This window comes from Emys orbicularis, chromosome 16 (assembly GCF_028017835.1).
Source record: "Emys orbicularis isolate rEmyOrb1 chromosome 16, rEmyOrb1.hap1, whole genome shotgun sequence".
Classification (NCBI taxonomy): domain Eukaryota; kingdom Metazoa; phylum Chordata; order Testudines; family Emydidae; genus Emys; species Emys orbicularis.
Window position 1 is genome coordinate 25,681,737 of NC_088698.1, and position 27,401 is coordinate 25,709,137.

At 37.4% G+C, this 27,401-nt stretch overlaps 1 protein-coding gene across 1 annotated transcript in view; it reads left to right on the forward strand.

Annotated features, from left to right (window-relative positions):
- MPHOSPH9 (M-phase phosphoprotein 9) overlaps positions 1 to 26,750 on the forward strand; it is a 47,177-nt gene extending 20,427 nt beyond the window's left edge. Inside the window, exons 7-24 of the mRNA XM_065417775.1 lie at positions 3,233 to 3,323; positions 4,423 to 4,529; positions 6,115 to 6,237; positions 6,896 to 7,350; positions 8,557 to 8,715; positions 8,801 to 8,888; positions 10,038 to 10,253; positions 12,949 to 12,996; positions 13,686 to 13,750; positions 17,673 to 17,774; positions 19,149 to 19,286; positions 20,113 to 20,292; positions 21,258 to 21,400; positions 21,751 to 21,871; positions 22,763 to 22,866; positions 23,843 to 24,093; positions 24,618 to 24,686; positions 26,157 to 26,750. Of these exons, the coding sequence (XP_065273847.1) occupies positions 3,233 to 3,323; positions 4,423 to 4,529; positions 6,115 to 6,237; positions 6,896 to 7,350; positions 8,557 to 8,715; positions 8,801 to 8,888; positions 10,038 to 10,253; positions 12,949 to 12,996; positions 13,686 to 13,750; positions 17,673 to 17,774; positions 19,149 to 19,286; positions 20,113 to 20,292; positions 21,258 to 21,400; positions 21,751 to 21,871; positions 22,763 to 22,866; positions 23,843 to 24,093; positions 24,618 to 24,686; positions 26,157 to 26,258 (2,562 nt within the window). The 3' untranslated portion in view covers positions 26,259 to 26,750. The remainder of the gene's footprint in view (positions 1 to 3,232; positions 3,324 to 4,422; positions 4,530 to 6,114; positions 6,238 to 6,895; positions 7,351 to 8,556; positions 8,716 to 8,800; positions 8,889 to 10,037; positions 10,254 to 12,948; positions 12,997 to 13,685; positions 13,751 to 17,672; positions 17,775 to 19,148; positions 19,287 to 20,112; positions 20,293 to 21,257; positions 21,401 to 21,750; positions 21,872 to 22,762; positions 22,867 to 23,842; positions 24,094 to 24,617; positions 24,687 to 26,156) is intronic.
- Positions 26,751 to 27,401: the final 651 nt, after the last annotated feature.

The following is a 27,401-nucleotide window of genomic DNA, read 5'->3' on the forward strand; positions in this document are numbered from 1 at the left end:
TTTCCAGATTGGGCCCTTAAGCAGCTAGGAACCACTGACCATTTTTATTGGCCTTTTATAATAAAACTCCTGGCAGTTTTTTTCTTTTTTCAAGCATTAGTTGATGCAAGCTCAAGGAACTTTGTCCATCCCCATATATGGCTTCACTAAAAAAACTGCCCCATGAATCCAGTTACACTATAGGGTGCTAAAACACACACAATCAACCCTACCTATGAGAGAAGTTTGAGACACTGGATTGGATGTTCAAAATCACTTATGGTAATATACATAGTTATGGCCTTGGTATTTATGCTTTTTGTGCTGTAGCTCTAAAATTATAATGTTGCCTTTTCTTTTAATGTTCATTATGCTGTCTGTCCAGAATACATTCACTCTTGTGTTGCCTTCCATATGTCTTTGAATAAAAGTGCCAGCTGGCACGACGTTTTTAACTTTAAAGGAGCAATATGCAGTATAATAATTTACATGCTAATTTCAGAATCTGGTCAGACATCTAACTATGAAGCTTTAGAATGATGGTAATTGTACTAATCATTGTCATACACCTCTCTCCTGACACCATCTTAAGGAAGAAATTCCTACATAGCTGTTTAATGACTCCACCTGCCAGGAAGTAGCAGCCTTGAGGATTGCTTATCACCTGGCTTTATAAGGTGCTGCCTATTCACTTTCCTTTTAGTCTCTTTGCTGCTCTGGAAGCACTCATTTGAGACCTCTTCATTTTTCATTGTCATGCTTCTGAAGAGCAGAAGACAGAAATTTAAAAGTGATGTTAAGAAAGAAGAAAAAAATGGGGGGGGGCAGGAGGGAGAGAACATGTGATGCAATGATTTGGGAAGGTTTTTCTGCTTTGTTTTGGTTTTTGTTTCTACTTTCCCATTTAGCAAATCCTCCCCTTTTTCAGTCTTGAGCTATACTGAGCTTTTCACTTCTGCCAAGCAGCATAGTTATTGAGCAACAATAGCTTCCTGCATTTGGGGCTGAGCATCATCCGTATGCCAAAAGGGGCGGGGCAGGGGGGGGGATCCTAGTTGATTGGAATGTCTTCAGACCCATGTATGCTCTTGAGTAAACTTGAATGTACTGCAGGATAGTATTTTTGTCTTGATTAGGTGTTTCTTCACTCTTTTCCGCAGCTCTGCTTAGCAGCCCTTCTTGAGGTGTACTTCCCACTCTCTAGTCCTTTGTGGGTTGGTGCTTTTTCCGGGGGGGGGGGGGGAACCAAACAAACCCCACATATATAGCTTCTGACTCTTTCCATACTTTTCAAATGGTATTGGAGGGAGCTTAGCTAGTCTTTCAATCTTTCTGTTGGGCAACCTGAATGTAAAATCCAGTTTTGTGTGTTCTGCAGGGGGAGGAGGGGTAATGGATTGTGTGAGGTAATTCTTAGAAAGTACAAAACTTCAAGTTGCAGCCATTAGGGATTTTTCCCAATAAGAAATCTCCTGGAATCACTTGCAAATGATTGGATATCTGCAATGTAACAACTTTGGTTTATGCCAATATGTGTACAGGTTATTAAGGAAAATAATATACTGCATTTATACAGGACATGCTTTTCAGAAAACAACTTTATATAGGTATCAAATGTATTGAAATTTAGGTAAGATTGTATTTTTCATAGAAGACTACAGACATGCTGAGTTTGACTCCTTTACAAGAAAATATCTTTGAGTTACTAGAGTGCAAGTTCAGCATTTCTGAAGAACAACACAGGAATTGTCAATCTAGTCTAGTATCCTGTCTCTGACAGTGGCCAGTACCAGTTGTTTCAGCAGAAGGTTCAAGAAAACTCTGCAGGTGGGATGGTGCTCTCAAGTATGATGCTTTATATACCTTCCAAAACTCTTAATTTTTTAATATTAAAGGTGGGTTTGTAAATTAGAGACTCTGTCTGTTGATTTCTGACTCCCATCTTAAATTTGACCCCCAAAAGTTTTAGTTTATCAATGTACTACATCAAAGGTCTTGCAGAGATGGTCTTCAGTGAGAGTTGCAGTACTTGGCACCTCTTTGGATGAAGTCCCTAGTCATATCCTAGTCATATTCTGTTTTAGCAGTGTTTCTTCGTTACAAAAGCTGTTTTCATTCACTGAATGTAAAACAATTTTTGAAGTTTCCCCTAAGGAGTTTTGAGATTCCCAAGGCTTGCTCTGTTTGATTCCAGGCTCTTAAATAGGGTCAGAAAGCTTTAAGCACTCTGCTGTATTGTTGGCTTTAAAGATGATGCAATTAAATTTGAAATAATCTAGAATACATTACCAATGCACAAAAAAGGTCATTTTACTAGAGTTTTGACAACTTCAGCGGTTGAGATGATGAAAGCTTCAATAAAACACATTTGGGTAGAACCATACCGGTTCATTTGCCATATTTTTGTGTACCTTCTTAAAAGATGGGACTACTTTTTTTCTATGGATGCTTATTTTTGTCAGAGTGCTGCAGGTAGCTGTTTTTAAGGTAAGACCTCAACCTTGTTTAACTACTCTGTACATCAGCTTAGTGAAAGGCATTTCTTCCTTTGATTAGGGAAGAGGAGAGAGTTATGACAAAATTAAAATTGAAATTATTTGCTGTAGTCTTCTCCATATTACTTCCCACCTCTTTTGAGGTTTTGTGTCACTTTGTATTTTGTTGGGGTGGTTGATTAGATAGTTTTGAGTGATGACAAAGGGTGTATTATAAGGCTAAGATGATAGAGAGTATTTGCCTCCTGATTCCTGGTAGGTGGAGTCATAACAGCTGAATGTAAGAAATTCCAGTCTTAGGATGAGGAGAGAGAATAACACATTTATTGGTAAGTAAGTCGTCTCTATAATTGCACCTTTTATGGAGCAAAAGTTCAGATGACTGTCATGCTGACAATGGGAGAGTTCTTAGTTTTGTGAAATTTCACAAAACCACATTCAAATAAATGTATCACACTTGAACTAAATAGAAAAGTGGGTTTCCAAATGTGTGTATGGGTGTTTTGTTTTTGTTTTTTAACAAATATAGTATGCTGTGTTTGTTGGCTGCAGCTCATTGAACACAAAATGTATGGGCCTCGATATCAATTCAGTTGAATGGATATGAATCATGTTATTAAACTAAATTTTTAATTCAATGTTTGTTTAACAAAAAATGTTTTAATGCAATTTTTTGAACTGGTGCACCTTTATTCCTTCTTTTCTGCTTTTTTATTTTATAGTCCATAAACCATATTCTTTTCCCTTTGGAATTTTAGACTAGTGTTACTGCTGCTGCTTCACCGTCTTACACTTTTTACCTCAGCCAACCAAATGAAAGTCCAAATTCCTTAGCATCTGAAGCTTCAGGTATAGTTAATTACTAGTTTATTACTAGTAAAGCCCGACATTCCATTCTTTTTTCTTTTGGATTCTCAATATTTAGAATTCAGTGCTGTAACAGTTACCACTTCTGTTATTTATTTGCTCTAGGAAATTTGTTTCTAGCATTGGCAGGCTGTTGAGCCTTTTTAAAATCACATAATTCTGATTATCATCTTGCTATTTTCCCACTTCAAACCCTTGATGACTTTTGCAGCCAATATCTCACTACAGCTCGTGTTAGGCTGTAAATCAAAGGATCTAAGGCAATATTTCAAACCTACTAGGACTAAAATCACTATGATGGATTAATAAACATTTTCAATTGTCAATCCTGGTCCAGTGATCAGAGGGGGTATGGAAACTTGGAAGCACCACCACTGTAAGCCTAAAACGTGTTTCCATATTCCTTCCCCAAATATGTGAGCAGACTGCACAGACCTGTTTTTGTCAGTCAGACCCAAACAATCAACTCTCATATTTTGATCAGAATATAATGCAGATACATTTTAGGAACAAGACCAAGTACAGAAGTACATTTATGCAAATTTACTACACCCACTCACAACCCACTGAGACAGAACTGTGAATTTAAGGCAGCAACTTGGACTCAGGGCTGTTTGTTTATCCCATTGATGCTGGGTCTTCTGGAGGATTTTATTAGCTTACTCCAGAGTGCTGATCCAAACCAAGGAGTAGGCAATTCAGAGTTATGTCTAGGGCTAGATTCTCAGCTCTAGCGAACATTCTCATAGCTCCATTGACTTAAATAGGTCTATGACAACGTACGCTAGTGGAGGATCTGTCCCCTAGAGTCCAAGGAGTAAGCCCAAATATTTTCACTAATTTATTGGCACTGCTTCTGGAGTGGTATAGTGTAATACTAGTATACGTTTGTTAAAACCTCTTGATACAAAACACCAGTTGCTGCTGCCAAAGATTTGAAGTAAGATGCTTAAGTAGACACTAGTATTTAATACAGTGGCTATGTTGGCTATGAAAATAACAGCTACATAACTGACTTAACTATTTTTGTTATGCAGAAGTGAACTTTAAAATTGTGATATCTTTTATTTTTGCTTCTTAGGACTTACATACTGGAAACTAGATGAAAAGGAAATGTATCACTCTTTGCCTGAAAATTTCAGAAATGAATGTTCTAGTATTTTTGCCACAAAAGTATCATCCGATCAGGTACCTTTTTGTTCTTGCTTTGAAAATCCTGTAATTGTTCATTGTTTCCCATTTGCTCTTTACAGTCTGCAAAGGAGTCAGTCTCTACAGTCTGCCTGCTATAGGGGCTATCTAATTTCTTTTGTGATCCTGTGGCTGTTGAGGTCATAGAGGTGCTCAAGCTACCAATAGCAGCCCCCTAATTTAAAGAGAAGGGGCTAGAGGCTAGCATGTTTAATGAAGGAGACAGAACTCTGGATCCTCCCCCTTTCCCACTCTTAATAAGACAGCAACAGAATCTGTTGACCTTCTAGAGTATGTCTACACTGCAGCTTGGTGCATGGCTCCCACCCTGGATAGATAGCCCATGTCTATCTCTACTTGAGCTAGCAGTACAAACCCACCCAACCCCCTGTATCTGTACTTGGGTGGCTCACCCATGCCACTGCCTGTGTTACAATGTCCACACTGCACCAGCTCAAGCAGAGCTTGCACATATCTGTCTGCCCAGACTGGGAAGTGTGCTCCGAGCCTGTTCCCCACTCTAAGGCATGCTGCAAGACCTCCACTCAGCAGGCTTTTGAGAAGGGGTGCATGGATGAGGATCTAAGTGAGTAAAAGAGATAATTAATTGATAATCCTGACATGTTGGGTGTGTGGGGAACAGATTTCATGAATAACAGGTTATTTTGTAAGGTTTGTATGTATCCTATTGTACATTTGTCTAGAGTTTAAAAAATAAGTAACTGAGAGACACCTCCCAAACAATTGCATACAAACTTCATTAGTAATTAAAAAATCTTTAAACCCTGGGGGCCTGAATGTCTTGTCACTCCAGTGATTTACAATATTATATTTACTTAGGTGGTCTTATGTACGCTTTGGTGCCTAAAGGGAAGACGAGAAGGTGGATAGGCAATTATGAATTTACCATAGCAATCATACTTCAGATGATCCATTTTCATTTGGATTGAGTGGTGGGCTTCTGTTGTTTAACCCTGTCAATTACACAGAGAAGTAAACTTCCCCAGGGAAATGTCTTTTTTGCCATTAACTCCCACTCTCAAATTCTGCTTCTTCGTTATTCACTTGCATTTGATGAACTGCTGTGTTGGGGCCTGTGGGGTGTCAGGTGGAGAAATTGTAGTAAAATTGAGGAAAAGGCAGAAGTGCTGTTCTTCAGCCATTCACAACGGGATTGCCTCTCCTAAATGTGTAGCCATTATTGTTTTGAATGAGAAGCAACCAGAATAATTGTTTTATTGAGCTCCTCATTGTCTTCAGTCTTGTAATGTCTACTGGAAACTAATCTGCCTTTAACATGGGTATAGTTGAGAACAGTAGAATTAAAGTTACCACCTGCTTTTTATCTTGTTTGAATACTTCAGGCATCAGGGAGAGAGAGAGAGAGAGAGAGGCTTACTGTTTACTAAGGAGATATAGATAGATAGATAGATAATTGAAAGCTCAGTGGTTTTATGTGAGTGCATTGAACAAGCCCTTCCTAACGTCTCCATTTTAAATTAAGTATATTAGGTGAAGATTGCTTAAATATCACGGTTGTTTTAATCAGGGAAACAATTAGCTATTTTGTTATTTTTTTAAGTCATCTTCTGGTGATGAGATGAAGCCATCGTTGAAGGATATTTATCATAAAAAACAAAGGGAAAGCAAGCAGCTGCCAGAATGGAATCTCATTTCTCCAGCCCAGTCAAGTCACCCACCAGAGGTAACGTTTATTTGCACATTAATGCCTCACGTTTGAACAGAAACATTTGGCATGTTATGAGGTTTCAGATTGGTGGTTCGCTCTCATTTTCAACTCACAAACCAAGTTCCCACTCTTGAAACAAAGACAAGATGTAGGCTGTGCAGATCTTCATGACCTTATCTAACTGTATCAAACTCCATGATATCTGATTTTTCTCTTTTCTTCCTTGAATCATCACCGAAATAGTTAATGACTATTTAAGAGTCAACCTTGTTAAGTTTCAGAACCAAAATCCCTTGAAATGATTAGGGACAGCACACTTTTCTTGCAGTTATTGTCTCACGTTCTCTGCAGTCTTGGGCAGATATCACTGAATTTGATTACATTTGGCTCACACTTTAATAGTTTTCTTCACAACTACAATTTCTAGAGCTTACGCCTTTTTTAAAATGAAAACCAGGAAGACCAGTAACAGCCACCAGAAAAAAGTGCCAGCTCAGTAAGCTGTTGCAAGTCCATCCAGTTCCACCCTTATGTATTGCTACCAAATAACTGTTGTCATACTACTTTCAATAGTTTCTGCAGTAGATTTGTATCTCCTTCTAATGGATTAAATGATTCTTCATTCATAAAATCCAACCATAGTTCATTAGTATTTTAATTATTTATATCATAGGTCTTAACACTAGATCCAACACTGCACATGAAACCCGGTGAGCAGAATCCAGGACATTGTTTTGTCAGTACTCTTGGTGAGAAGACTCCTTTTTCTCCAGACTCTATAGTGGATCCCACTTTTTCAAGTCATTCTGACACCGATTCATTTTCACATACAAGCAATATAACTTCACCTCAACTAGGTGGTTCTCCAAAATATACTTCCAGCACTGAAGTTTTACATTTGGACCCCTGGGAAAATAATGCATTCCAAAATGAAACCAAGATTGGCTGTTCTTTTCCGATGCCATATGCTGATACTAGTAATGATCTGTTAATCAACACTGAGGATGAAGAAAGTTTAACTTTAACTCCATCTTCGATCATCCAGTCCCAGCTTCCATGTGGTGACAACAATTTACCAGAATATAGTATTTCAGTGACATCCTTCGAAGATCCGGTGATGTTGTCAAAGTAAGCATTTTTGGCTTTTGTCTTACTTAAATTGTCCTTTTTTCATAAAAATAAAATTTAAAAATACAAAGTTCAGCAAAATGGAGGGAGAAGTTGGACTAGTTCAAAAAAACACTGCTAGAATGTCACTTAATGAAGTTTTTTGGGGTAATAGAGATTTGTGCATACACTCTATGAGGTAACTAAGAACATAAGAATAGCCATACTGGGTCAGACCAAAGATCCATCTAGCCCAATATCCTGTCTTCTGACAGTGGCCAATGCCAGGTGCCCCAGAGGGAATGAACAGAACAGGTAATCATCAAGTGATCCATTCCTTGTCACCCATTCCCAGCTTCTGGCAGACAGAGGCTAGGGACACCAGGCCTCTCGTATCCTGGCTAATAGTCATTGGTGGACCTATCCTCCATGAATTTATCTAGTTCTTTTTTGAACTATTATCCTCATTTTACAGACGAGGAAAAACTGAGGTTCAGAGAGGTGAAGTAACTTGTCCAACATCACACTACTGGGTGTGAGAGCCATTAGAATCCTGTCACCTTATCCTATGCACAACATTATACAGCTTGCACAGGAGGTAACATGACTGCTAATGTCTCTGTGCCTCTGTCACCATTTATAAAATGGAGATGATAATACCTATTTCACAGAGTGAATGTGAGAATTAATATGTATAAAACATTTCAAGGGATAAAATGTATATGTATTCTTATTTGCGCCGCCCTGCTAAAAGAAGCAAAGAGCCACACTATCCAATGAAAAGCAAATATCCCTTCACTCCCTCTGTTTAAGCTATATTGCTTTCCTCAAAGACCAGCAGACCCAGTTTATAGAAGGTGTGTGTGGCTTTTCTAAGGGATCATAGCTTGGAGGTAGTTTTGGAGTTTTTCTTCTGTCCCCTCCTCTCCCCACCCATTTTAATTTAGCATGCATATCTTCTATTGGTCTGTGCAGGCAGAGAGAAGAAAAGCCTTGAATTTGTTTACAAGCACTGAGAGCTTGATCCTGCTTCAGTAAAACCAACTTTCTCCATTGACCTAAATAGGAGCAGTAGCTAGTCCTGTGTGAGAGAAGTCCATGTAGTAATAAATATGGCAATGGTTTTAATGTTAGGTTGCCAGTGGATGGTAATGTGGACTAGGGTAAGATTTACATTCAGTAATGTGGAAAAAAACAATAATTTTTTGTTCTTAATTTTAAAATCAGGATTAGGCAGAACTTGAGGAAAAAACATGCCCGACACATAGCTGATCTACGAGCTTATTATGACTCAGAGATCCATAGTTTAAAACAACAACTTGAGGCAAGCCATAAAACTGCTTCATCTGAAGAGCTGAAGAAAATCAATCAAAATCTTGTTGATAGGTAATATTTGTTTTGTGACTATAAGGGAAAGGGTTTTTTTATTGTATAAATTCTTCGGTAATTTTAAAAAAAATTATGCCTCTAGGTGTGACCAGTTAGATGCTGCTCTCAATGAAGCTAGTACTCGCATGAGAACCCTTGAAAATAAGAATAATATGCTAGAAATGCAAGTGGTAAGTATATATTGTGGGTAACATGGATTAAAGTTAGATCTATAGAGCGTGGCAATCTGCAAGCTCAAACTGCAGTAAAAAATATTACAAATAAACCAGTAGATTGTTACAGTTCACATTATAAACCCTGATGTCCTTTTCCTGTGTGCATCTCGGGAAAGGGATTAAAGTTGTTTGTTAAGTAAAAAGGTAAGAGTGTGTGCAACTGTTAAAAATATAGATTAAATTGATAGTTATGTTGGCCTCATCCAATATCACATAATATGAACAGCCAGCTCATATTTGCATAGATACTAAGTTCTGCACCTTTAGAACCTCTTGATCTACAAAATCCCTGTCTTTTGAGCGTCATTCCACTCCAACTACTGCCCATTCTCATGCAAAGACATTTTGCCACCATGTGAGTTCTCTCTGCCATTTTATTCCCACACTCCCTTACCAGTGCATGATGGGCAAGCTATGCTCTACAGATGTGATCCTCCTTATCCCTGATTGTTAACATTTCTGTTTGGGGTTTGGTTGAGAACCTTGACCTCTGTAAATGTTTAAACTTTATTATTTATAAATAACCCTATCCCCTCACCTTCCTTCCAATTTTAGCAAGAGCTAAAGTTCACCAATAAAATATTAAAGACATGTGTTTCTGATTTCTCTCTCTCTCTCTCTCTCTCTCTCTCTCTCAAAAAAAGGGGGGGGGAATAATTACGTCCTTTTCTTATTTTATACATGGGTGATAAGGCAAATTCCTTGTGCAGTGAGGCAAAAAGAACTATCCCTTTACCTATATTTACCCTACTATAGATTGTAAAGGCCCAGTTGGGCCAAAATATACGAATCCTCCTTTCGTGACCCACAGCTTTCCTGCTAGTCCTGGGCCTGTTCTTTCATGGCTATACAGCAAACTGGTTCCTTGTTAAAGAACAGGAAATGTTTTTACGAGATGGAAATTGGGTGTCTTTTCTTGAATCTTATTTTTTTAGTCCAATGCATTGCATTAAAGAAAGTAGCTTAAACTTTTTTCAGTTCCTGTGCATTATTAAAAATTAACTTCTGCTTTCTATTCTTGTAAGATTTAAGATTATAACTTTACTATTTAGAGACAAAATCTGTTATGTAAATGTTTTAATGAACCTTGTTTTTGTTTTGTAGACAGATTGGAGAGAACGTTTTTATGCAGTCAGTAATACTTCCAAAGTTTTGCAAGAACGTATTGAAGAAATGCGCACAAGTCATAAAGAGAAGGATAACACTATCAGCCGACTAAAATCTAGGCTTAAGGATCTAGAAGAAGCATTTGAAAAGGCTTACAAGCTGTCAAATAATAAAGATGCCAGGTTAAAGGAAGAAAATAAAATGTTTCAAGATGTAAGTGAGAAAATAATGAATAATAGTTTACAACTGCACAATATTCCATGAACTGTAAAAGTCTTAGATGCTTTTGGAATAACACTCAAAATTTACTGCAGCAAAACCTGTCTTAAGTGACCAGGAAAATTCAGTCCTGTGGAGGTGGCAGTTAAATAAAGGTTGAACAAGATTATACTAGAAATATAATAGATATTTTAAAATTGTTATTTAAGAGACCAAATTGTTTACTCAAATTGGTCATTAGTGCAGATTTGATTATATTTTGTTGTTATTGTACATACTAAAATAAAAGAATATGTATAGTATAACTTATCTTGTATTTTTATTACTTTTTAAACTGTTAGATCATTTTACTGACATTATAGAGAAATTAAGTATTATTTATACCCTTCAAGTCCAGATGGCTAGGTGTTGTTTTGCAACAGCAGGGAGACAGATCTCTAAAGACTCTGCCTACTCAGTTTCTTTTCTGTCTCCAGCAGTCAAATAGTGGTGCTAGCTTAGCTTACCATCTGTGTGTCTGGTAAGGTAACATTTTCTGAACTAATTTTAGAATAAATTTCTCATTGATTTTTTTTTTTTTTTTTAATTCACTGGGGATGAACTGACGTTCTGTATTGTAACCCTTTGTGGTTTGTTCAGATTTTCTGTCAAACTGCAGACCAAATTAATAGAACCTTGCTTTCTGACTTTTTTCATTATTACTTTATATTAAAATTAATCTGTCTTTACAGAATGCAGATTAGCACTGTGAAAACATATTGGGCGCTTTAGCTCCCTTTTTAGGATGGGATTCTGAAAAGTGCTCTATGTTGGCCAAAATCTTTCCTTTTGAAGTCCAGTGGGAAATTTGACCATTGACTTCACTGGAAGCAGAGCAAAGCCAGTATTGAGCACCTTTGAAAATCCCGTCTTTGGTGGGTAAGTAATTTTGTTTCCTTTTATCTCTTCAGTAGTTTTTTCTGATTACTTTCTTGACATTTCATGTATAAGAAGTTTTTATATTTTGTATTTTAAATAAAATTCATTTAAAAAAAATCTAACATACTCCAAGCAGAGTAATGCTAAAGCACACAAGGATTATTAGACAAGTCAACAAACTGTTAACATTATTTGTGCAAACAAAAAGGACTGCCAGTATTTTAGAAATAAAGCCTACTAGGGAAAATCTGACTTTCTGGACTTATCCAGTTTGTGTACTGTTATACATATGCCCTGAATATTTAAAAGTGTGTCTGCCATTGGGAATTGGAAGAAAAAAGTGAATTTAAAACCAAAACAGCTGTCAGCAATAAAAAGGGCTAACTCCTGAATAGAGACAACTATATTGATCAATAAACATGAATTCATTAAGAACCACTCCCAAAAATAATTTCTTTATATTGTTCAGCAATACTCTTCTAGCGTGAAAGACACCTCTCAAACTCTTTTTGAAGCTTCAGCTCAGCAAAGCACTGGATCTAAGTGCTTAAATATGTCTTAAATGGTGGAGATGTTCTTGCAAGCGTCCTGCTCAGTGGTGACTTTCCACCCATTGTGAATGAGGAGATCTATATTAAATATTTTTCATGTGTTGTTGGTCCCAATCTTGCAAATTGTTCTGCAACGCTGCATTTGTGCATTGCCCCATTGACTTTAATGCAGCTCCATAGATAGGCAAAGGTGCCTCTGTGCAAAATAGTTTGCAGCATGGTGGTTGTAGTCAGAAGATTGCTCTATGTTAAATTACTTGGGTCCACATCCTGCAAACTCTGACTCCCATAGTTAAGCTCCTGGGTCTGCAGGATCTGGCCCATAATTCTTTCCATATTAATTTTGTTCAGTTTACATTTAAAAGATTTTTCACTTTTATTCAGCCTTTAGTCAGTTTTACGACCCAGACTCAAATATTACATTATCTGGATTGCAAATACTCCAGGGGACTATGTGTATTAAGAAAACCTGTTTCCATTGGATTTTTTGTGTGTGTAAATTTTCAATAGATCGTAAAGCTTCATAAAACAAAAGTTTATCAAACCCTAAAGTTCAGGCATAACTGATTTGGCAGTATGTTTTCAACTTCTTGCCTCAAGTAAACTATTCATCAGTTTGAATAATTCTACATTTAAATCTTAATAGTCAAGATAGTGCAAGGGACAATGAATTGAAACAGAGGGTAAGGGGCTATAAGGTGCCTCCTTCTATATGCTATTGCTGGGGCCCAGTGTTGGAAGGAAAGCAGCCTTCATGCAACTTCTTCTTCCCCTCCACTCATGTGCAGGTGGGCTGGTGCGGGCAGCCAAGTAATGGTTGGCTTATCCCTCCAGTGTGCCACCCACTTCAGCTGCACTGGCACAGAGAATGAAATAGTCTGCTTTGGACATAGACCAATAGCAAACTGGTGTACTAAACCACCGAAGCAAATGGGCAGCCAAGGAGAGAAATTTAACTCTCTTAAGTCACAATTTCCTCACGTGTCTGCACCTTACATTTACAATCAGAAATATACAGTCTAGCCTTAGCGTAGTGCAGGGGAGCAAATATGCTACAATTCTTATTTTGCTTGTAGCTAAATGGCTTAAACTTAGTTTTTGTAATTGGACTTTTGCTTTAGGTCAATAACTTTAAAAGAAATTAAAATGCATGTTAGATTATAAGAGTTTAGTTTTCCATTATGTTTTAATTTTACTACTTGCAGTTTTTTTTCTTTTAGCTTCTGGGAGAATATGAATCCCTTGGAAAAGAACATGAAAGAGTAAAGGTAAGTAGGCATGGATTAATTTTATTTAAAAACTTTTGAGTAAAAATCTTTGTATAGTTTTAATATATATATATATATATATATATATATATATATATATATATATATATATATATATATATATATATATATATATATATATATATAATATATATATATATATATATATATATATATATAATATATATATAATTTTGTTTTTTAAAGGAGTGACAGTACTGGAATGTCCAGATATCCAACTATAAGTGAGAGGATAATATTTGAATCAAGGGAACTAAAGGCAGGGAAAAGTTTGAACGGCCACAGTATTAGGCCCAGATATATCACCATGGCACAGAAATACATATTAATTGAATATTTTAAGTATTTAAAAAAGGATTACAGGGATGAATCCATATATTTTAACGAATGGCTTCCTAGTATGTTTGCAATGTCATAGAAGGAAGAAGAGCATGGAGTTCAGAGTACATCAGATGAAGAAAGAAATCTTATTGTTTATATGATATTCTAAGCCTAGGCAACAAGGGTATTGCAAAGTCAAATTGAAGTCTAAGGATTTTGTTTTAACATAACTCCCTTTCAAATAAAAAGGTGATACAAATTGTAATTTGTCAATATAGATGAAGTTACTCATTTTTTCCCTTATAGAGTGTCTGCACTTGTTACATTTTTCTTTGTGTATTTTACAGGATACATTGAATGCAACTGAAAATAAATTGCTTGATGCAAACACCCAGATTTCTGATTTGAAAAGGTAAAATGTGAAAGTATCTTAGTACTATCTTAATAATGTGAATCTAGGTTTAATGCATTTAGCATTTAATCCTTGATAATGAAAATTATTGCAGCTCTTTAGATCCAGTTGCAATTTGTAAAAAATGAATGAAGCACCTTTGTACAGATATTGAATAATTTTATGTTACGTTGCACAAATTATAAGAGCCTACTTATTTTACAACACTTTAAACATTTTTTTTCCTCATCAGGACCTCCTCCCAATCTGGAATTAATGGGTTGCGTCTCCTCTTTCTGTTGTCATTCAGTTCAGCCAATCCACTGGTCAAGCTTTTCATGCCAGAGTTCTCTCCTCAAAAGCCCTCATCTTCAGCTAACCAGTCTTTGGCTAGGTCTACACTACCCGCCTGAATCGGCGGGTAGAAATCGATCTCTCGGGGATCGAATTATCGCGTCTCATCGGGACGCGACAATCGATCCCCGAATCGACAATCTTACTCCACCAGCGGAGGTGGGAGTAAGCGCCGTCGACTGGGAGCCGGGGAGGTCGATTTTGCCGCCGTCCTCACAGCGGGGTAAGTCGGCTCCGATACGTCGAATTCAGCTATGCTATTCGCGTAGCTGAATTTGCGTATCTTAAATCGACCCCCCCCTGTAGTGAAGACCTGCCCTTTGATATGGTTTTCACTAATGTGGATGCTGACAGGAATTTGCTGTTCAAGATTATTGCACCTAGGCACAAATAAAGGACAGGAAGGTGTTCCATGTATAGATCAGGAATAATACCTCCTATGGCTGTCCCTCCTGCTATCTAGACCTCTCTGCTGACTGATAGAACCGCAATCCATTGAATTTACACTTTCTGGATATGCATCAGGCAGGACTCATGACCATCAAGGGATGAATGTCAGGGCCAAAGTCCAGCCAGTATTGTGCATGGCTACCAACTGCTGAAAGTCTTTGTCTCCTATTTGTCAACAGTTCTCTTGCAAGCCTGCTAAACAGAGCATTCAGGGCGGCCGGCAGGGGAAGAGGGACTTTACTCTGGAAAAGCTCTAGTATAGGCCGCACAGGATTTCTTTGAGCTGACTTCTCTTGGTATATGACTCACTGTTTCTCTTTTGTGGGTATGTGCTGTCATCCCTTCCCTCCCCATGTTCATCTGAGCATCTGGAGTCTCGCTGTTCATAAGTCAGAAAGATCAGGAGAGATGGGGAAATTACAATTTTTCATGTACATTTTTGTTTGTTGTTTTTCAGTGTTATTCTTAGGATGGTCACCAGTTTCATCTCCTAGTCAATTCTAGATTTCATTGCTACTAAGCCATTAACCTTCTATTGCTTTGTCTAAAGCCAGTCTAGCCAAAGAGAGAATTTGGGACCATTTTGGGTGTTGTCCTGGCCCTTTTATATATTTGTATAATTCACAGGATTTTAAGGAAGCCAAAATCCTTATTTATTTTGTTCTGCCCCCCTACCCCCCCCCCCAAAAAAAAAGGGAGGGAAGAAGGCCTCGTGCTTAGGCTTTGAATTTACTCCTCAATCAAGAAAGTATACATTATTAAGCATTTGAGAGTTTTTAAGACCAGAAAGGGTGTAGAGACATCCCAAGCTGACATGGTGTCCACCTGTCTAAAAGAAACGTAGATGCCAGGTAAATGACCAGTGTCTAAAATTTTTTTTTTAGGCATTGTTGTGAAGATTGAGGTGCCTTTGCCATACTTGTATGCTATGTTCTGAGAGCAGGAGTCAGGGGCAGTTCAGTCTAGTATTTCTTTTGCATTGTCTGTTTCTCTCATCTGGTTCTGTGAACTGCTGGGGCATAGACCATTCCAGATTGGGGGCAACCTTAATGGAAAAGGATATTTTGTTTTCCTATCTGAAAACTGTATTTCTGTGATGGATCCCAGTGACTGAGGTGGATCACTACCACCTTCTTACAGCATGAGAAAGCCTTGTCTTTGCCCCCTAGACCAGGGGTGGCCAACCTGAGCTTGAGAAGGAGCCAGAATTTACCAATGTACATTGCCAAAGAGACACAGTAATACATCAGCAGCCCCTCCATCAGCTCCCATTTCCGCCCCGCGTCTCCTGCCCGCCGGCAGCCCCAACAATCAGCACCTCCCCCTCCCTCCCCACACCTCCCACTCGCCGTGATCAGCTGTTTCACAGTGTGGTGCGGGAGGCTCGGGGGGGGGGAGGGGAAGAGGGGGAGCGAGGGTGTGGCAGGCTCGGGGAAGGGGGCAAGAAGGGGTGGGGGCCTTGGAGGAAGGGGTGGAGTGGAGGCAGGGCCTGGTGCAGAGCCAGGGGTTGATCAGTGAGCACCCTCCGGCACATTGAAAAGTTGGCATCTATAGCTCCAGCCCGGAGTCAGCGCCTATTGAAGGAGCCGCATATTAACTTCTGAAGAGCCACATGCGGCTCCGGAGCCACAGGTTGGCCACTCCTGCCCTAGATTTTAGGAAAGCCTCCCCAACTACCAGCTGTTGGCAACACAAGCCTTCTGCTCTGGGCTCTACAAGCCCCTCTCCCAATGCAAGCTAGCAATTTCACAAACCCCACTTTGATACACTTGAGTTCCCAACCCTTTTATTGACTGGAAACTCACAGTCTACACTGATCCGTGGCCTCCATGGAAGCAGTGCACCTCAATTCACCATTCTCCTTAGCACAAAGGACTTAAATAAAATTCAGTTTGGTTTTACGTCTAACAGAGTTTGAGATAGAGATTCAAATAAAAGCAAGTATAAAGGTTTGGAAACATAAGGATACAAGTAAAAGAAAAATGTATACAAAATCTATAGTTTATACTTATTAACAAGTTACTTTCCTGTCTAATATGGTATTGCTCACTCAGTGGTCAGTCCTGGCCATGTTTGTCCAGTTCAGAAAGCTACGATCCACCTTTAATGAGACACTGCCAGCAGAAGTGGGGGTTATCTCCTCTGTAATAGAACAAATCCTGTGCCCTTTCCCCAGGGGATTCCCTTATTCAGAGACTTTTCCTGGAGTTCTTTTGACTTTAACTCCTCAAGCCTGCACCTGGTCCAGATAGTAACCATAGGGCTGGCTTCACAGATGTCTATTGTTCCCAATGTTGATTGAGTTAGCTCCGAGACCTGCCTCGCCTCAGGTGACAACAGTTTTGAAACCTAATATTCTGCATTTTACATATCTCTTAAGTTATTTCCCTTACAAACATCTCACAGTAACCATGACAATCAGCTAGTTCCTAGGTTTCAGCCAAGACCACACACAACCTCTTTGATGAAATATTGAGAAATGGTTGGACACAGAGGTAATATACCTGCCTGGGCATGTCTGTGTCACAGTCCCCAATCTAGAAGCCCACCAGGTTTGGGGTTTTTCACTTTAATTCTGATTGCAGGTTTAACAGAATTCTTGCAAAGGTTTGATTAATTGAAGGTGTAGGCTACTCTGTGGTGGGGGAGGGGAGAGTTATGATGTGAAAAGTCTGAACAGCAGGCTGGGTGAGTTACCTGAGTGACATGTGAGATGAAGATCAGCCCATTAAATCCAGAATGGGGGAGCTTTTTACAGAAATCCACCTTTTCAAGGAGGAAAAGAGATTTTTTTTCTTCCTTTTGGTGAAGCTAATTTTAAAAAATAGACTTCATTCAGATAGAACCCATGTAACCTCATTAGTATTTTTAAATGGTTTTACACTTCGATGGAATTATTCCACAGCAACATATTTTTTCTTGCCCTCCATCCATGTTGTTTAACTTCTGATTTGACAGAGCTTGGAATCAGATACAATGAAGTATCTTTACATACTGGTTACACTTTTTCTACCTAAACTCCACCAAGGACATATATTTTAAAAAATCCCTATATTTTAATACTGTGTAAGATCTAACAACACTATCTTAAACTTCTTTTAAACCTCCTTGTAATATGTCTTCATTACTTCTGCATTAGAACAATTTCAAAACTTGAAGCTCAGATCAAGCAGGTAGAACATGAAAATATGTTGAAACTCCGTCATATTACTGAAAGTCATTTAAGAACATCTCATGCCAAGTAAGTGAATATTCTATCATGTGAAAAGGTGGGTGATGTGTTTTATTGAGAAGTTTTTCTGTTTTGGCTAAAAATGGGTTATCTAACAGTAGACTGTAGCAGTTGAAAGACATACTACATAATCCAGCATATTATATGCCAGGAAACGATTAAAAGATCAAATAAAAAATATGGGCGTCCAGTTTTGCAAGCTTTACCTGTATAATCCTTACTCTCATAAATGGTTTCAATTACTTCACTGGGATTACTTAAATGAGTAGAGATTACCCTTGTGAGTAAAGGTACACAGTAGGAAGTATAAGATCTGAACCTGCAATTGCTCCATGTCATTGTACCTTTAATACTTTGAATCAGAAAGGTGTATGTGACTTTTTAAATTTTTTAAAATAAAATTTTACAAATGTCACTTAGATTATGTGGAAATTAGAGTGTAAATTTTGCTAGAAGAGGGGCAAAACTGGGGTGTGCCTGCTTTGCTCTTTTGATGTATAAAGCATGCCTCAAAAGTTTTACCTTCTATTAAGGAACTTCAGATATGTACCAATTAGCAACTGAGAGGGATGCCTCCAAAATAGGAAAAATGGAAAGACTTAAATGTTATGAGACAGATTTGCCCCCACTGGTGTAGGGAAGAGGTGCAATTTGCTGAAGCCAGTGTAGAACTGGGGATGAAATCAGGCCTTATAAACTGATAGCACACACAGAAAGAGCATCATTCCATTTAAACAAACAGCAGGATAGATTTAAATAAATATAATTATTGTTCTTGGTATTGTGTGAATGATACGCTGTTATTCTAATTTTTGTGTGCTTTTTAGTGAATCTGTATATAAAATCACTTTTTTTGGTATTTCTAATCTGTAATTGTTCAATTGAAAATAGTTGGTGGCCTCTATATTCAACACTCCTCTGTATTATCAGTTGTGCTCTTTCTTTTTAAGAAATATATAGGATGAGACAAAAGAGAAGTAAAGAGTTGGAGGCTTTAAACCAACAGCTTCATCTTGGGTACAGTTATATCTTAGTTTTGTATAATTCATTCAAAATCTTTGCGAAGAAGCCAACTTGGTATCTGGCATTTGAAGTCAGAAAAGCAAGTGTTTCTGTATGGAAGTATAGATCTGTGGAAAATACTGCCTTCTAAAAATGCATTATAAATAATTACTGAAATTTGAGTGTGTGTGTTCTTTTAATTAAAACACTCACTTTTTAAAAAGGTACTTATTTCTCCAAATATTTACAAATTTGTAATTGTGTGTTGGAATGTAAGGTGCTTTCTCTCTTTGGCTAGTATAAGTGCTATTTGTTTTGTTTTTTAATTTCAAAACCAAAACTTCAAGCATTTCATAATCCTGAAGCTTTTCACTCCAATAGCAAGCTGACAACTTCTGATGTAAACAGACGGAAGTGGTTGATACCAGGAGCAGAGTATTCAATCTTCACAGGCCAACCTTTAGAAAATCATGAGAGCATTATGGATAATAGACTGGAGGAAACCTACATTCCTTCTAGGTAAGATAGCTTCCTGTAACCTCCACCCTCCACTCTGATCTAGTGGAGAATCAGAGCAGTTGTAATCTAAGAAATATCTATGCAATTTCTGATTTTAGAAATAATTTTCTCTAAAATTGACTGTTCTTGAGTTTTGTGCTTGTATTTATTTACTAAAGTCTAAAGTATTTATCCATTGCCTGAAGTGCTGTGCATGTTTTGAAAGAACCTACTAATCTAGTGTGAAACAGGCAGAGACTTTCTTAGCTCTCAAAGGTCTTTTGCCCTTGAAGAGACCTCATAGGTACGTCTTGTTCACTGACCAACTGCCATTGCCTTTATGCCCTCGGAAGTATTCTACTTCAGTTCCTTGGTCAGCAAAGGAGATCTCTGTCAGAATTGCACTGGCATGGTTGGTTGCAGCTCTGCTGGTTCTGCAGACTTCAGTTTTGATGAGGATGTCACTCTGTCTTTTTAGTAGTTTGCCTTGTTCTTTGTTCGTTCCTCAGTCTCTGTCAGGGTAGATTTGATTTTAAGATTTTACGGAGTTGATGTTTCCAAAATTCTAGCTCACCAAACTTCACTCATTTCCACTATTGCTCAGATTTGGGGGTTCACATCATCCTGTAACTAATATTTAGAAGTCAGAGGTTTCTGGATGAAATAGAGAACATTTATAAGAATTTTCCATTTGGATTGTTGTAAGATGACACAATACTTTGCACCAGCAAACTGTAAAGTATTACATTCATTTCTATGTGAGTGTAACTCTCGGTTGATATTTGGATAGCCTACTTACAGTATAAAATCTTGGTTCCTCATATGCTGCTTTCATATATTATTTAAGGCACCATTCTCCTCCTGAAAAGGACCCTTCACAAGAAGACTCTTTAACAAATGTAATGGCAAAAAAAGAAAATGAGCCACCAGACACACCAATCATGAAAGCCTTTAAAGAACTTGAAGAGGGAAAAGCATTTAAAAGTTGGGGCACACAGACAGAAAAAGAAGACACTTCAACTAGTAAATTTATTTATATTCTTGGATTTGTCTTGACTTGCATCCTCAAAATCACGTTTTTTGTGTCCTTCCCCCCTCCCCCCCCAAAGGATTAGAATTAGTCTGGCTCAGGTGACAGGGTAAAAATAGTTGTTAGCTTTGCAAAGAGTCTTTGTGTATCCTAAAACAATGCTCTGTAGTTTGCCTAACAAAACCTGAAATAACAAAGCTAGCTGACTTGTTTAAAATAATAGGAATGTAAGAAATTCTCTATAGCATCATATTAGTTCATCTAGTTCATGTCCTTTCTCTAGCGGAAATTTATATATACTGAGTATTAACAAAGTTCCTGCTGTCTTTGCACCCACATTTGTTTGTTGTAGTGTAACGTCTAAATGTTGGCATGAAAGCTGGCATGTATTATATGACTGAGTAGACTTAATCTCTTCCTCTATGGTGCTGGAGTTGCAGGTGCTTAGTACCTCTTCGCATCAGGCCTTTATTACTCAGGCGCCAAAAATATGGATTTAGGAGCCTAAATTCAAGCACCTAGGTTTGAAAACTTAGGTCCTGTTCTAACTCCTGTCTCTCAAGATACTTGTGCTGCCCTGCTTTCTGTCTCCCATTTCTATTAAGCCTGTGCTATTTCTCACTAGCTCAGACTTGTCCTGTTTACCTTCACTTTAAATTCATTTCTTCTCTTCTATATCTGTGCTGCAGAACAGCTCTCCTCATAGGTCAGGTTAACATCTTACTTCAATGAATGTCAAATATTGCTCAATTTCTAGTGGGGATAGGACTTAAGCATGTACAGCTGGTTAGTATAACACAAACCTACTGACATGGGAAACAGCTGAGATGGAACAAGTACAGGGTTGAGTACAGTAGGTTACATGGGGACTGAGTGAAGGAGAATCCTCAATATCCTGTGTAATATAAATGTTAATTTTTATATGTTTGGTTTTTTACAGAAACATCACATCGACGTCAAACTGTTGGATTTAATGAAAGCACTTTTAGTGCCAATCGGTCCCCAGAGAAATGCAGAGATCAACAAAGACCAAAAAGATATAGCTCACCTAGTGGGCAGAGGTCATCATCCCTCCCACCTTCAAACAGGAAGGCAAACACTCCAAGTAAGCATTTTTGTGTACAGGTTATTGTGTCACTTCAAAATGCAGTGTATTTAAATAACATAAAGTTGTGTTACAAACAGCTGAAGGTAGGAAATTTACAAGTTACGATTCTCACATTATCATGGATTTTCTGAAAAAAGGATTGCGTACATGAGTTACAGACTATGTGAAAGCTGTAATCTTACTATCATTTGTCAGTGTGTGACACACATACTTTATATGATTTAAATGGACAGTACTTCATGGAGAACTTTGAAAATAATTCTTTAAGACTTGGGGATCAAATTGTATTCAGAAAAACTATTTAAATAGAAAAAGTGTTAGGCACTTAAATCTTTTCTTCTCTGCAGCACGAAGAGAAATAATGCTGGCACCAGTGTCAGTGACATACAGCCCAAAACGATCTCCAAGAGAAAACCTGTCTCCAGGATTTAGCCACTTGGTTGGCAAAAACGAAAACACAATGACTAGGTACATATTTGTAAATATTAATTTTGGAGGGGGGTTTATTTTCTGATAGTAGTTACACAATTTACGGGCTTGATCCAGCATACCCATACTTTTATGAATAGCTCTTACTCATGGCAGTAGTCTTATCACATTTAATGTGAAATACTACACATTACCGTATGAGAGAGGCCTGGTCACTTAAGTAAGGATTTGCATGACTGGGACATGTATCCGAAGTCAAGTTTGCTTTCTGAAATAGAGCAAGAATAACCTTGGATCCCCCCAGTTAGCATTCACCAAGGTGATGTGTTAGGTATATTGTATTTGATGGAATAATATTGACAGGGAAAAGACTGTAGAGGCATTGTCCTATGTCAACACAGAGTAAATCGGGGTCAGTATGCAGGGATACAAGTGATGCCTTAAAGAATGGGTAAAAGAAAGTAAGCACTTAGAGCTCTTTTTCACTCCCCCATAGAAACTTGTGTGAAGACTAAACTTACTACTGAAACAAAGGGTTTTCTTTATATTTTGCTGGATATCCTGTTTGGCAGAGCTGCAGAGGCAGCATTCTGATTCTGGAGGTGGGGTACAGGGCAGGCATATGTAAGGTGGAGGAAAAGGAAAGTTCAGCATCACTCTTAAGTGTAACATTAAAGTGCTCTTGAGAATGGGAGTCAGGCCTCTTCCTTTAGAAAGAAACAGGTTGCATGATTCAAGGCCTTTGATATATGGAAACCAAAGAACCTGAAGGTGGGGTTGTAATTAGGAGAATCCAGAGAGATCACATTTTCCATTGAAGAGGAAATTGTTTTTAATATGTAAAAGTATAAAAAGATAGACTATTTTTTATAATAGGTATTTCTAACAAGTAGTTGTCTCTTCTACACCCCACCCCTCATCATTCTGTAGATTCAATATACTTCTGGATGATTTGGAAACTGCTCCTACCTCTACGTTACAACATAGCAATCCAAGAAAACGACTCCAGTTTCTTTCACTAGATGATATAGAAGGTAATTTGTCAGAATGGGCAGAATTGTGATTTTTTTTTTCTTCATCCTCCTAAAGGGAACTCTTTTTTCTCCACATAGTTTCCACTGACTAGATAAGAGGAATCATGACATTTTTCTGATAAAGCTCTATCCTTTTATTTTGCAATAAATAAATGCAATAGTAATATTGCTTGTAGCAGTAAAAAATTACTGTTGTTACAGTAAATATTTAATTTTTATACACACACAAACATGCACAAACAATAGAATAACAAAATAATTCAACTGAAAAATAAGAAAGGAAATAAATTTCCTAATTTCTAATTTAGTTAAGCAATGTATATATTACGAAGAACCATGTCATTGTGTGTATTCAATATTCTTAATGAAGGTTCTGTTACTAAGTGTTGCATACAAATAGTGAAGGGTAATTATAATAATAAAGCTAGTTAATTTAATTTTTTTAAATAGTTGGATGAAAACATTATTTTAATCACATTTTCATTAAAATACTGAATGTATGACATTTTATATTATATTTTAAATATTTAATATTTTTAATATTCAATCATGTTTTTAATTCTTTAACTATAATATAAAGAGCAGTCTGAAGCTACAGTGAAATATTTTTCATTACCTATATTAAATATTCTGGTTTAATATTGTAGAAAATTATTTTGTTGTAAATCTGAGATTACTAAGGTCTTCAGTCATCAACAGCAACTAATCAATATTACATAACTTCTTCCCAAGTTTAGCTTCATCTTGAGATAATTCTGATATCATGAGGCATAATTAAATACATTAGTATGTTTGTATTGAAAGCGTCAAGTGTGAATTTTCATGCCTTTGTCTGTTTGTGTCCTACAGAATCACAGTGATTCATTGCTTTTCCTATGGTTCACTTTATGTTCTGTTATGTATAATACATTTTATATATATATATATATAAAAAAAGGAATTAAAAAAAATAAACAGCACTTTCATCTTTTCATAGGAAGGCAACATTCAGGTAAAGGCATTGACAGCTGTGTTAAACATAGTTCTTGCACTGAATCTTTGCACACTGGAATGAAGAAAGGAACTGTGGCTTCTGCCTGGGAAGAGAGGAATATACCGCACAAAAATGAACAAAGTATTCCTCCACCAGTAGTACCTTATGATGTTGATTTCAAGTATACATCAGGAATTAAGACATTGGCTGAAACTGAGAGACTTTTTGATGAACTCACACAAGAAAAGCAACAGGTAAAAACCATTTTTCTTCTAATTTTATGAATAAATGCATTTGTATAAGAGAGAGGCTAGTGAGACAGCCATATAGCTGCACTATGCCTGGCTCAAACCAATTCAAAGTTCCCAGAGTTGTTCTGACGGTGCAGCATCTTCCTTGCACAGTAAACTTCAGATACTCCAGTCCTTTGACTTTTCTAAGCAAAGTCATATTCTGCAATTGAGATGCAGACAAATGGGGATAGAGGGTCTGAGGTGAATTTATTTTGCAACAAGCCAAGATTTAAACTAGCCTTTCAGAGATGAAAGGTTTGTGCATTAAACCGTTCTAGCACCTAATTAGAGTGCTGTCTTCTTCAAAGGGATGTTTGTGAGGGTGGGCAGAAGTACATATAATTACATAGTAATAATTACAATATCTAAACAACTACACTGCACATATATCTCTAACCTATCCCTGACTTTCTTGCAGATTAAAGATTAGGCAGGTTTATACTGGCTCTTGAATTTATAGCTGCGATATTTTTGTGTGTTACTAGATTGAGGCTGCATTGAGTCGAATACCTGGTAGTGGGGGAAGAACAACCTTACAAGCAAGATTAAACCAGGTGAAAACACTTATTTCTGTGTATCTGACTATTTTTTCAGTTAATCTCCCAATACTGGAAGTTCAATCTGTATTCTCTGTTTTGCTACAGAATAAGGTATGGTTTAGTGCAGGGGTAGGCAACCTATGGCACTCGTGCCGAAGGCGGCACGCGAGCTGATTTTCAGTGGCACTCACACTGCCCGGGTCCTGGCCACTGGTCTAGGGGGCTCTGCATTTTTATTTAATTTTAAATTAAGCTTCTTAAACATTTAAAAAACCTTATTTACTTTACATACAACAATAGTTTAGTTATATATTATAGACTTATAGAAAGAGGCCTTCTAAAAACGTTAAAATGTGTTACTGGCACGCGAAACCTTAAATTGGAGTGAAAAAATGAAGACTCGGCACACCACTTCTGAAAGGTTGCCGACCCCTGGTTTAGTGGATTGTAACAGGAGCTTTTCCATACCACTCTACACTGCCCATGAATTGGTTTGAATCTTTAGCTTTTATGGAAATTGTTTGCCAGTTATCATCATGTCTTAGGACCAAATTAAGAAATGATAGGGTGTAAATCAGATTCAGTTAAAATCACTTAGAACTACTGATATGTAAAGTTGTTGTAAGTTAGAGCAGTGGTTTTCAACCTTTTTTCATTTGTAGACCCCTAAATATTTTGAATGGAGGTGTGGACCCCTTTAGAAATCTTAGACATAGTCTGTGGACCCCCACAGCTCTGCGGACCACAAGTTGAAAAACCACTGTTCTATGGCAACGACAACCTTTCGCAGAATCCTTAGACATAGTCCATGGACCCCAGGTTGTAAACCACTGAGTTAGAATACAGTAGAACCTCAGTTATGAACACCTTGGGAATGGAGGTTGTTCGTAACTCTGAACAAAACATTATGGTTGTTCTTCCAAAAGTTTACAAGTGAACATTGACTTAGTACAGATTTGAAGCTTTACTATGCAGAAGAAAAAGGCTCCTTCCTCCCCCCCCCTTTTTTTTTTAGTAGTTTACGTTTAACAGAGTACTGTACTGTATTTGTTTTTGTGTTTGTGTGTGTGTGTGTCTTTCTCTCTCTGCTGCTGCCTGATTTGCATACTTCTGGTTCCAAATGAGGTGTGTAGTTGACTGGTCAGTTTGTAACTCTGGTGTTCGTAACTCTGAGGTTCTACTGTATATCTACACAACAAATGAAGGTATAGTGGTAGCTCAGGTAGACACACGCATGCTAGCTTTAATCTAGTTTGCACAAGGAACAATAGTAGTGAAGATGTGGCAGCACAGACTTCAGTGCAGGCTAGCTGCCTGAGTACATACTCAGGTAGACAAATGTCCTGGTGTTAGTGGAAAGCTGTTAATGCATCAGAAAAGACACTGACGGAAAATGGGGACAGTACCAACATATTAATTATAGAAGACCATTGTTTATAACTGTATGATATTGAATGTATTATCTTTTTCAAATGTTTTCTTTAGGAAGCCTTGGAAGATCGCTTGGAAAGGATTAATAGAGATTTGGGCTCAATCCGTATGACACTGAAAAGATTTCATGTTTTACGTACCTCTGCAAATCTTTGAGACGTGTATCTATTAAATTCAGATATGCTTTTGTTTGCACTAATGTATAATTATGCACTCAGCAAATGCAAATTGTTTTGTATTTTTGTAAACCCTCAACAGTAGTTTTACAACCATGTTATCCTTTACACACAGCAATATTTTGTACTTCAAATAGCCACATATATTTAAACATATTTTCTTACACTTGAGAAATCAATGTTAATCGTGTATTTTACTATTTTTTAAGAATGTGAATTATTTTTAAATAGTGTATAAGAATTCAGTTTATAATAAGGAAGGTAAACTGAGGCAGCTTGTTTTCTGAACAAAATCATGTTGTAATCCTTTTGCAGTTCATTTTGCTCACCATTTTTATAGAGATAAATAGCTACATTGTAAATAATAGGTACTGTGACATTTTGAACTTTTATATTATGCAGAAAGCAACACAGCTTCTGTGGTGACTATAACTACAAGCATATGGTAAACACCTTTTATTTAAAATATTGTTTTTAATTTGCTGTTATTGTGACACATCTTAAATAAATGCATATCTGCAAACTGGAATTCTATTAAATATCCATTTGTATAAATGCATAGAAAGTAGTTATACACACTGAATATTTTTGTTTCAAAATTGAATTTCTTGTGTGATGGGGTGAGGATATTACAGAGCCACGTGAATTAAAAAATATTTCTTTAGTGTTGAGACTTACTAATTAATTTAGAAGCCTGTTGGAAATATTCAGGGCCAAATTCTGTTCCATGCCATCTGGTCTTGTCCTCAGATATCTTAGTGTTGGTAAATAAGAACTCCCCTCCCAAGAGGCTTGGAGAGGGAGAAATATATGGAGCTCTTCAAGTGTCTAGGGCTTGTGCAAACAGTGTGGCCTTTATCTAAGACTGTGAGGGGCATCTTCCCACTGTGAGCCTAAATTAATGCTGAAAAGGGGTTTTCAAGTTACAAGAAGGTTGAGTGTTGAAGATGCAGAGCGCTACAGAACTACATGCGTGGCAGCATTGGTAGAGGGCCTTCTATGTATGGAAATCTTTTTCATGCCCCTCACAGTCTGAGATAAAGGCCACACTCTTTGCGCAAGCCCTAGACACTTGAAGAGTTCCATATATTTCCCCCCTCTTAGCCTTTCGCGAGAGTAGTTC